This window comes from Asterias amurensis, chromosome 5, assembly GCF_032118995.1.
Source record: "Asterias amurensis chromosome 5, ASM3211899v1".
In the NCBI taxonomy this organism is placed as follows: domain Eukaryota; kingdom Metazoa; phylum Echinodermata; class Asteroidea; order Forcipulatida; family Asteriidae; genus Asterias; species Asterias amurensis.
The window spans coordinates 14,194,398-14,206,236 of NC_092652.1; the positions used below are offsets into that span (position 1 = coordinate 14,194,398).

At 37.3% G+C, this 11,839-nt stretch overlaps 1 protein-coding gene across 2 annotated transcripts; it reads left to right on the top strand.

Annotated features, from left to right (window-relative positions):
* Positions 1-481: 481 nt before the first annotated feature.
* Positions 482-11,604, top strand: LOC139937561 (uncharacterized). 2 transcript variants are annotated; one of them, XM_071932765.1, is made up of 4 exons: positions 482-622; positions 3,843-4,239; positions 5,399-6,095; positions 8,190-11,604. In XM_071932765.1, exons 2-4 carry the CDS (start codon positions 3,931-3,933, stop codon positions 8,948-8,950), a joined length of 1,767 nt encoding a protein of 588 aa, XP_071788866.1. In that variant the 5' UTR covers positions 482-622; positions 3,843-3,930; the 3' UTR covers positions 8,951-11,604. The 2 variants fall into 2 exon arrangements, with proteins under 2 accessions (XP_071788866.1, XP_071788867.1); XM_071932766.1 differs by lacking the exon at positions 482-622 and adding an exon at positions 2,584-2,756.
* Positions 11,605-11,839: the final 235 nt, after the last annotated feature.

Below are 11,839 nucleotides of genomic sequence, written 5' to 3' on the forward strand. Positions count from 1 at the left end.
AGTGCAAATATCCAGTGGAGCCTCATCTGTTTCTAAGTTTTGGTCAAGGGAGAGGAGACTCTTTGCTTGGCAAATAAAACCACACAATTTGTATCTAGGGACTGTTTATATCGCGCACAGAGAGGTAAAAGATTTGCCACGATTTTAGGGACACCTCGAAAACAGGACCTCCTACGATATATTAAATTATCGCATATGTATATCGTCACAAAACATCGCATACAAATGATCGCATATAATATACTACAAAATTATCAAACATATATTAAAAATTATCGCATATATATTGCAAATTATCGCACATATATTGCAAATTATCGCACATATATTACAATTTATTGCATATTATATTACATTTATTGCATACATCAAATGAATATCGCACATATGTGACAATTATCGCATATATATGAGAAACATCGCACACATACATTGTACATTATCGAATAATGCAACGTTTGACACGCCATAGCCATATACGTCATGTTTTAAATTTAGAACGTGAAGGGGGTTTTCTTTAGTCGCACCGATCTACGAAAAATAGCCGTCACATCACACTGTACGTCCAGAAGTGTGCACGACCGCCGATTCTCTGATGGAAAGCAATAATAATGCCGACAATGTAAGTGTTCATAAAATAACGCCCCCGTTTAATTTTGGTTAATTCCTGAAGTATTGCTATGAAGTATTGCTATTATATGAATTGATTTAGAATTGTTCCCGAGTATACTCTAGAGGGGGTTTCTGCACATAGGAAGATGAGATGATATAGGAGCGTCATACGTTATCGACCCTCATAATCATATCATATGTTTTCGAACCCCAACTTTGATTCCCGTTTACCGGGAGATTGTGCAAGCTGCACCGGTGACAGAAGCTATGCAGTTTACTCACGGTCTGTATTTTCACCAGGCTTAATCATGCTGATAATAAAGTTTCCTGTTGTTGGTTATGCTCAAACATTTATAAAATGATTGATTTTCGGTATAATTCTAAATCACTAGTGCATTATTATGCCAACATTCAAATGAGTCAAATAAACATCATCCAACCTCGAAAGTTCAAAACAAAATTACTATCTGCTAGATTGAGTTTCATTTTTTTTGATTAACTGGATTAAATTAAATACTATTTTATTTCATATCGAATGATATACGGAAACTTTTCCAAGAGAAAATATCATAGATTGGTTTCTTATCTCCGGAAACCAAACATTACTGGTCTGAAATGGGGGAAAACAGATTTTTATGAAGAGTGTGTGCTTCAAGGGGAGTGGGGTGTTTTACTTTCATGCCTTAAGTAGTAATTGGATAATATTGTTGATTTATTTTGCCATACTAAGCTTCTGAATATTCAATAAAATACCAACCAATGAAAGGTGTGAAAACATATGACGTTGCTCCAATGTCGTGCATGCATAAGCACTGTTAATGGCGGACTGTCTCTCGCAACGTAAAACCAAAAATTAAAAAATTTCAACACACCATGAAGTGAAAGTGTTATCGTTAAAAAATTGGATAGATGATTTGAAAAAAAAAACTTTCAGTTTTTGATTGAGAACAATTTTTCTGTTATCCTACTGAAAACACATGACACCAGGACAGGGCTGTATGCTTCGTTTTTGAAAGGGCAAGGGCACCAAGGCATTCTCTTCTTGGTAAAGGGCACCCTATGAGGAAATTGTAAATTTCCACTGGAGCATTTCAAGGGCACCAAGGCAATGACAAGGGGCAACGGAGGCAATTGCCTCCGTTGCCTCCGTGAAGTATCAGGCCTGCCAGGATACAAACAAAAATGTGTGAGTGAGAGGATTTTGTATCTCTGGCTCATAGATAGAGTCATGCATGATCAAATATTATCGAAATATGTCGACCTCTAGAGCTAGAGTTAGAACTTAGACCCAGTAACTCAGACTAACTGGGGCACTGTATTCCTTTTTCCAAAATTTTGACATTAAAGGAACACGTTGCCTTGGATCGGTCAAGTTGGTCTTTGAAAAGCGTTTGTAACTGTTTGTTAAAAAATGCATGGTTAGAAAGATGATTTAAAAGTAGAATACAATGATCCACACAAATTTGCCTTGAAATTGCGTGGTTTTCCTTTTACTTTGCGAACTAACACCGTCAGCCATTTGTGTTAGTCGACGAGGTAAAAGGAAAACCCCACAATTTCGAAGTGATACTTGTGTGGATCATTATATTCTACTTTTAAAATATCTTTCTAGTCATATTCATTTTATAGCAAACGGTTACAAACGCTTTTCAAAGACCAACTTGACCAATCCAAGGCAACATGTTCCTTCAATATCTGTCATCAGATAATGTCAAAATTTCAAAAAAAGGAATACAGTGCCCCGGTTACTGGGTCTAATGTCGACCCAACAACCACCACATGTCCATTCCAACCCAACCTTGATTCCCGTCAGGGGACTATGCAAGCTTCACCGGTGACAGAAGCTCTGCAGTTTACTCACGGTCTGTGTTTTTGTCAGGCTTTTTTAATTATGCTGAGAATAAAATTTACTGTCGTAACGCGTAGGAATGACTATCTGCTGCTATTGACTGAGTTTCACTGTGTTCAGACAACTCGTCCGTCGGACAACTCAACCGTTCGGACAACATGACAGTTGAGACAGCTCGACCATTCGGACAACTCGGCAGAAGTTTTTTTCAACTGTCAGACAACTCGACTTAGGAACAAGACAAGTCAACAGATGGCCGGGAAGGGGGCCCCAGCACGGGGCATGCACAGGGCCGGTAAGGGGGGGGGGGGGTTAGGGTTGGGTAAGGGTCAGGGTTAGGGATAGGATTTACAGGAAATTCATTTTACTACTTACTCAAACAGAGGTCGACCATTCAACCGTCGACTTGTCTTGGCCATCCATCAAATTGTCTCAAAGTCGAGTTGTCTGAAACGTTGAGTTGTCCGAACGGTCAAGCTTTTTCAACCGTTGAGTTGTTCGAACCATCGAATTGTCAGACGGACTAGTTGTCTGACATCCAAACATATTATTTTTTGCATTTATCGGAATTTATTACAGTCTGCAGTTTCAAAGAAATATTTTTTTCATTTTCACATAACATACTATAATTCTATGGCCACGCCATATAATCCCAAATAGCAACCATATCACGTGATCTATCTAGAGATGGAAGGCGAATGAAACTGGATGTCAGACAACTCATACGTCGGACAACGGACATCTCAACGGTTCAGACAACTCAACTTTGAGACAACTTGACGGATGGCCAATAAGTCGACTGTTGAATGGTCGACCTCGTTACTGTCATGTTTACATGAATTTCCTGTAAATCCTAACCCTAACCCTAACCCAAACCCTTATCCTACGCCCCCCCCCCTTCCCCAGCCCTCTGCTGGGCCCAAGTCACAGCCATCTGTTGACTTGCCTTGGTCTTACATGTAAGTAGTTGTCTGACAGTTGAAAACCGTCCGTCGAGTTGTCTGAACGATCAAGCTGTCTCAATTGTCTGACGGACGGGTTGTCTGAACACCATGTCTTCATTAAAGAGAAAATATAACAGACTGATTTCTTATCTCCTCCTGAAACCAGACATTGCTGGTCTGAAATTGGGGAAAACAGAACATCCCTGTCATGGTTTCCGATAGGATAACGAGAAATGATTTTTTTTTTAAATCATCTGTTCAACCTTTTCACAAGACACTGCACCCCTCACACACACTGCACCCCTCAGTAGTCCATACAATTCCTCCATCGGAAGGGGGGGGGGCAGGGGGTCATGTTTCATAAAGAATACACAGTGAATAACAGGACCCAACACAGAATGTAGCCAATTTTGAATCGTTTTTATTTATTTCTTTAGTTATGAATTGTCTTATCTGCTGTTGGAAACTGCCTGCTTGAAGTCCACTTTGTGCTATATCTGACAAGAGCTGTTGATACACGCTACAATGGACACACATGATGAGGAGTCACAAGATGTTGATTTGATCATTCTTGCTGATAGTGCTCAATCTGCTAAGGAAGTAGGTGAGAAAGACAAGAATTTGCCCCATTTCCAATTCACGGATGGAAAAGGAAGATTACAAAATAGTATCGACAGTCCTCGCGAGGGGTTTATAGCACTCAAAATCACATACATGCATGTGTTCAAGAAACAGCAAGAACATGCCAAAGCTTTACAACAGAAAAACCAAAAGCTTGTTGCTGAGATCCAGCAGTTGAAGAAACAAAGCGATTTGTCTTGGAGTCAAGAACAGGTAACTTTACAGTGCTGTGCTGAAGTTAAAATGCTTACAAGTATTGTTTTCATTATTGCAGTGGACACTATTGGTAATTATTCAAAATAACTATTAGCATAAAACCTTTCTTGGTGACGAGTATGGGGAGAGGTTGATGGTTTAAAACATTGTGAGAAACAGCTCCCTCTGAAGTGCCATAGTTTTTGAGAAAGAAGTAATTTTCCCCGAATTTGATTTCGAGACCTCAGATTTAGAACTTGAGGTCTCGAAATCAACCATCTAAACGCACACAACTTCGTGTGATAAGGGTGTTTTTTTCTTTCATTATTATCTCGCAAGTTAGATGACCGATTGAGCTCAAATTTTCACAGGTTTGTTGTTTTTCATGCATATGTTGAGACACACCAACTGTGAAGGCTAAGGCTGGTCTTTGACAACTACCAGTAGTAACCACTGCCTTTAAGCATCAATTGATTAAAAGGACTTTTTATTTAATTTATTAAAAGACACCAGACACGTTTTATCCCAACATGTGCATAAAATAACAAACCTGTGAAAACTTTGACTCAATTGGTTGTCAAAGTTGGTGAAAAGTTGTGTGATTTCATATGCCTTTAATTGGAGACATCAGTTGAGGTCTCAAATTCAAATCAAATATTTTAGTGAGAAATTACTTCTCTCTCAAAAACTATGTTACTTCAGAGGGAGCTGTTTCTCACAATATTTTATTCTACATATCAACAGCTCTCCATTGCTCAATTCAGTATGTTTTATGCTAATAATTATTTTGAAGATATTACCAATAGTGTCCAGTGCCTTTAAACATCATGGTTTAGATATAAAACTCTCCCAAGGAAACATCTTTGTAGCAGGTCAGCTGGTTCTGATTGTGATTTAATCCAAATTTTGATGTAAGAATCCAACATCCAAACTTTGGTGTAAGAATCCAACATTTGTTAAGTTGCTGAATCAAAATAAGTACATCTAGACAGTTACTAATTCCTTACCAATTATGGATGATTTCTTTTTGACGAAATTGTCACATTTGGTTCATTTGTGGTGTTTGTCAGACCTTAAAGGCAAATGATTCATTACTTCTTTTGATTAAAAACAATATATATTTCTAAAATCATTTGTGTTTTTCACAATTTCACTATTTATTAAAAATTTCTTGCAGGTGAGCCCATGTGATAGTGAAGTTCAGACTGAATTGGTAGATTTATGTTCTGATAAGGAAAACAGTGATCTTCATTTCCAACTTGCATTACTCAAGGAACAAAAATCAAAACTATGGTCAGGATTTATTTACATGGCAAAATATTTGTTGAAGAGAGAGCCTCTGTCTAGCCTTCCACAAAAGGTTCTTGACAATTTACAGAGTTTGGATTGTGATTCAGAGGAATCTGTAAAGGAGTTAGAACATTTGGTTCAAGTCATGAGTGGTTTGGATGATGAGTTATCCCAGTTGCCAACCAAGGATGAGGCATCGGGAAACAGACAACCACCTGATAACCATTCTAACTTCTCAGACAAGTTAAACAAATCTTCTCCACCAAAGTTGGTAACAGGCTGCCAGACCAAGTCGCAGTGTGACCGGACCCAACCACAAACTAAAGATTTGGAGAGCATGATTCAGCAGAAACCAGAAGCACACAAACATGGGAAGGATGTTGCTGTGGACATTCAGACATCACAAGAAGAGGATATGTACGGAGTTGAAGGCAATGAAGGAGATCAAGATTTAGTGCCATACAATTTGATGAGACTACGTCAAAAGTTGATTAAACTGCAGAGCTTTCCTGTGGAATATGGCACTATGATACAAAATTTGAATGACAATTTGGAGCAGCAGAAGACTACATCCTTGTTTAAAGGTTTGTATTTATCATACATTTGAACAATGAAGCAAGCGTGACAATACAAACCTGTAAAGTAAATCAGGTTTGCAGGCTAATTTGCCTTATAAGAGATCAAACAGTATAACAAAAAATACAAGTTTGTTTTTGAATACAATCACTTTCACTTTTACTTCCGCAGCTGAAAAAGTCAAGGTTTCATTGGGCCAATGATATTTTCAAATATAATTGTTTTTTACCCTGACACCAATTTGCATTCATGGACGAGCGGATAAGAACACAGTACTCGAGCTCTGGTGTTTCCGATCAGCAGAGTTTGGGTTCGGGTCCCGATCATGACACTTGTGTCCTTTTTGCTGCATCCTTTGGATGGGACGTAAAGCCGTAGGTTCTGTATGTTGTGCAATGCACGTAAAAGAGCCCAGTGAACTTCTAAAGAGAAGGGGTTCGCCTTGTAGTTCCTGGTCTGAATGCCGCATATTGTGCCACAGCACTTTGTAATCGTTTTGTGGTGCTATAAAGAATTTGTAGGTTTCATATGTGCTTTACATACATGTACCTTGCTGGGAAAATAGTGAACCCTTTTAAGCACTCTAGTGTGATAAAATGCTATATAAGTAAGGTTAAAAAGCAATGTTTAGGTCGAGACCTGGAAGTCTGAGACCAAGACTAGCCCTCCCAATACCAAGAATTTTGCAGGCCAAGACCGAGTCCAAAACTGAGACTAAGGTGTCTGAGACTGAGACCAAGCCCAAGCATATACACAAACGTTTGGTTTTGAAATCAGGGTTCATTTATTACCCCATGTTGTACTCTACTTTAATCCAAAAATAACATCTCTTGATTGCTGATGGCCAATATGAAAACTTAAAAATATTAATGAATTTATACAAATTTGCGGTAATACAGCTTTAATTAGATCGAGTATGCAAAGTAATACAAAATTTGTACCCAGCTGTACAGATTTTGCAAACACGATCATATTTGAACTAACAACAACGCTTCACAGGTTTTTATTTCACTGCAGCATCTGCAAAAGTGCAGTACATTTTCAGTAGTGCAGCACCTCTTGGACATAAGATTTAAATTTTAACATCACACGAAGGGTGGTATCTTACTGAATAGAACTTGGACCAAAGCCAATTGTAAAGTTACATTTGCTGCAGTTGTACCCGTTCCAAGTTGGTGTGATACAGCCAATGTTGCCCAAAATGATTATAATTTACAGCCTTTTTCAACAAAATTTGCATTCTTGCTTGTCCCTATTTGATCACTTCCTGGAGGTTTCTTTTGATTATTAGGCATTAGTTTAACTCAATCTTTAAATAACTATGGGCCACAAGAAGATAATACTCGAGAAAAGGCTTAACGGTAAGTCCCAAACTATAATGACCCTGACATGAGACTGTTCAATAAATCGCTTGATTTGAACGTTACGTGCAAATTGAGGACCAGAGAACAAAAGAGGTCCACATAACATGCAGACACTCTTTCTTAAAGAAACTAGACACCTTTGGTTATTGTCAAAGACCACCAGTCTTCTTACTTGGTGTATCTCAACATGTGCACAAAATAACAAACCTGTGAAAATTTTAACTCAATTGGTCATCAAAGTTGCGAGATAATAATGGAAGAAAAAAACACCCTTGTCACACAAAGTTGTGTGCTTTCAGATGCTTGATTTCAAGACCTCATGAAATCAGTTAAGTACTTTACTGAGAAATAACTTCTTCCTCCAAAACTATGTAACTTCAGAGGGAGCCATTTCTCACAGTGTTTATACTATCAACAGCTCTCCATTGCTTGTTACCAAGAAAAATTTTATGCTAACAATTATTTTGAGTAATAACCAATAGTGTCCAGTGCCTATAAGTGTGCAGAACAAAGTAATTTCCACATGGTGACTGCAACACGGAGCTATGTGTGCCTGGGTGTAAGTGTCAACGCTGAAAACCGAGCTCTTTTATCAATATACACTCGCTCATCGGGGACTTTAATCAGAGTGAGAACGACCTCGCTTTGAGAAATGTAGGCCCTGCATCTTGGTTCATAGTGTTGCTTTTTGGTATCTCTGAAAACTAACTTATGGTTTTTGTTTTTTAATTGTCACAGGGGATCCGCATTCCCATCAGAGGAAATCTTGTACTGAGTTGAGGGCAGAGCCAAATGTGTCTGGTGATATTTCAAGCTTCATTCAGTTGCATAACATCAAGGTGCCTCCATTGGATTTCCCTCAGACTTTAAGGAACAGTGATGATCTACAAAATGGTTTAAACGTACAAGAAGGATTAAGCAATACCAGCCCTGTCAAGCTAGACTCCCCTAAAGATACTTTTCCTTTTGAAGTAGTACGAGGACCCCCAAATACTTCCCAATTTTCTCCTCTTGGTGCTAATAGACTGTCTGAATGGCAGCCTAGTGCTGTTGCATCGGTTTGTCAACCTCCACCTAGAGCTACCTCCAACATGGTTGAAAAGGGAAACAATGAACATCATATGTTAATCCAAGGTACAAGTGAAGCTCATTACCAGTTGCCCGAACAGTTGTATAGATCAAACAACAAGGAAAGTATCACAAATTCTGCCCTCAAACCTAGGAGTTATGATCAAGATGAAAGAAGCAAAAAGATGAGCATGGTAATTGGACCTTCATCTAGTGGTCCGTGCATGCCAGGCTCCGATACTGATGAGCTTGTCACAGCACGTGGTTCTATGTCTGAAAATAGTGTCACTTCATGGAAAATGGAATGTCCTGTATGTAAACAAAACTTTTCCCCAAGTACAACAGAGGCAGAAGTAAACAGCCATGTAAATTTGCATTTTGAGAGAACATCACTCGATGAACTAGGCTTTGACATTTTGAATCCTTGCTAAATCCCTACCTTTAAAAAAAAAGAAGTAGGCTGATTTCACAAAGCACTCTGCAATCAAAATAATCTACTAGCTAACTGGGAAGTTAGAATCAATGGTGAAAGTAAAAGTTGCTTTTTATGGGTGATGGTTTTTGAGTGTTGTAGTATATTTTCTGCACAACACAGTTAAAGTTAGAGAACCCTACCATGATATCATTGAATACACCATTGGAGCCTCTGAGGTCAATTGCCGAGGTTAAACAATGAAGTGCAATCTTGCGTGTGTCCGAACTTCCAGGACTGTTATGGTCCCAACCTTGTGGAGTTTTACATGGGGTGATTTTGTTTCGTCAATTACTTTAGTTTATAGTAGTTTGTGACCATGAAACTTATATACGTTGATGGAAATTAATACTAATTAACAAAACATAAGAAAGTAAAATCAAATCAACAATACATGTATAACAGAAAAACCAAGAATTAAATTTGACCTCAGCTTCTGGTCACTTGACCTCAGCTTCCAGTCACTTGCAAAATTAAGAATTTGTGCCCACCTCCAATTACAAAACTTATGCAAATGCTTGGTTGGATCGCTCATGATAACAATTAATCATTAACATTGGGTGATGATGCGTCAGCCCCCTCTTTAAACGTGCGTATTAATGATACACCCACATGACCATCCTGCGTCGTCGTATAAACCAGCTTTTAGTAGTTTCACATTTAGGCAGATTTACATATGGGGTGTAGAAAAAATTCAGATCAAATAAACATCCTTGTCCCAGAGCTTAACTCTTGTTTACATGATGGTTAACAAAATATTTTTGTATTTTTTATTAAAGCTAATTATTCAAGTTGAAATGAGTACTTTTGTTTCTCAGATTTTGTCACTAAATACAATTCAAAGCAAAGAATTGATTTCAGAAAGAATATAGTTTTGTTTTTGATGTGCTTTCTCGTTGCACAGTCTATTACGTCACCGTTTTTTTCATGAGGCGGCGAATGTGTTTAGGATTAAATAACTTGAGAAAATAGAATTAGCTGTTGCAAACTTACCAACCAAATGGACCGAGAGTATAAATGCAAAAAATAGTTAATGGCCTGACGTTTCGACCCTAGCAGAGTCTTTCTCGAAGGCTAAATGACCACACAACAAACATGAACAGGTAACTAATAAATAACTTGTCCAAATAAATGCATGACATATTGCAAGAAATAAACATATTGACAGTTCTGTATGTCTGAACAAGTTAACTATAATTGTGTACACAAAAATCAAGCAGTCTTGTATGCAGCAATTTAACAAACACTTTTTAACACTTTCTCTAAAAACAGAATTTTGGTTGTGTTCACTTTGTGAAAATGCTGACGATTTGTATGCAGTTGGTTTGAAAACATACACCGTCTCATTTGAGTGATTTGTGATGATGGAACTGCATGTGTTTAGTTGATTTTTACAAAGGAAACTAAAAACTTAATAAATTAATTTCCCATGCTTGTCACATATTGTAACTGATAAGGGTTAACTTTCTTTCACAGATACTGTAACATTGTTACAAGATAACATTGAGTTGATTAAGATAAGTTGGCTACATGCGTACTTATACTGTTAAAAGCAAGAAGATTTGCACAAAAATGTTCAATTGCCAGCTCATGCTCAAAGGATGCTCAAAGGATGCTTTTTGGGGGATACACCGGACAATATCTTTCAACCTAAACAATACAGGGTGTACATGTACATGCATCTGATCTGTAAGGTTATGCACCTTCTTCCCTTTTACTTTGGGTGTTTGAGAGCACTTGTTTAAAAAATAAAAAGGGTTCAGCACTGATCTGAAGTGAACATACATCAGCCAGGTGATGTTAATGACAATACATCAGCCAGGTGATGTTAATGACAATGTGTACCTTTTTTTTGGAACCATTCCGTCGTTTTAATCCTATAATAGTTGTATACAATAAAAATGAAACTTCGAAAACTTCATTTCAAAAAGTGGTCGTGTTTTAGAGACATTGCCGAAGTTCCGGAGCGAATATTATGTCCACGCAGGAATACTAATCCCTATAGGAATACACAATCTAAGAAGCGTTACTGTATTAAAAAATAAAAATAAACACATCATTATCTCACACAACCTTAAAACTTTATAGTTAAAATGTTTAGTAATCTGTTGTATTTCAGGTTTCTAGGTTGAAATGAAAGCATTTGTTTGCTCACCATTCTTATACATCAATAACTCTTATTGAACATCATTATTTTCAAACTTCATCATAATTTTTTCGCTGTAATTGCAAACATATTTTTGTCAGCTGTTTATGAACACCTTGAGTTTGTGTCAAGACAAACTCTCAATTCTTAGTTTATAGTATTACTATTAATTTTCCTGGTCTTTTTTTGCTGACAAAAACAATTCAAAGCAGCCTCTGCAGTTTAAATCGTCACTCAATTCCATTTGGGGCCAAGTGAATTTATACAATATTATTTTCAATGAAACTTTGAATATGTGGGTTTTTCAACTTGATGTTTTTACTACCAAATTGTTTGTTACTTTCGTTTTACAACAACCATATTTGCAAAATCAGCGTTAACAAAAATTATAAAACAAATTCAAACCATAGATTTATATAGTTGTTTGTTTCTTTTCTTAACCCGCCTAACATAGTAAAAATAAAAATATGGGCTTTGGATAATTTCAAGAATCATGTGTCATTGTTTTTTGTATGGGTTCTTCATTCCTGTGTTGTCTTATACATCGATCTACAATGTACATGTATTGGCGTGCCAGGCATCTCGGCATGTATTTATGGCTATGGATGATGCATGCAGTTCTTCAAAGATAATTTAGTTTTGTATTTTTACTGACAGCAAGTTGTTGAAGAAATGAAGTGATCTCATACATTGTCAACCATT

Excerpts from the sequence above, each read along its gene's own strand:
- LOC139937561 (XM_071932765.1), top strand. The coding sequence starts at position 3,931 with ATGGACACACATGATGAGGAGTCACAAGATGTTGATTTGATCATTCTT. Across the intron at positions 4,240-5,398 it reads TGTCTTGGAGTCAAGAACAG|GTGAGCCCATGTGATAGTGA; the intron begins GTAACTTTACAG and ends AATTTCTTGCAG. Across the intron at positions 6,096-8,189 it reads GACTACATCCTTGTTTAAAG|GGGATCCGCATTCCCATCAG; the intron begins GTTTGTATTTAT and ends TAATTGTCACAG.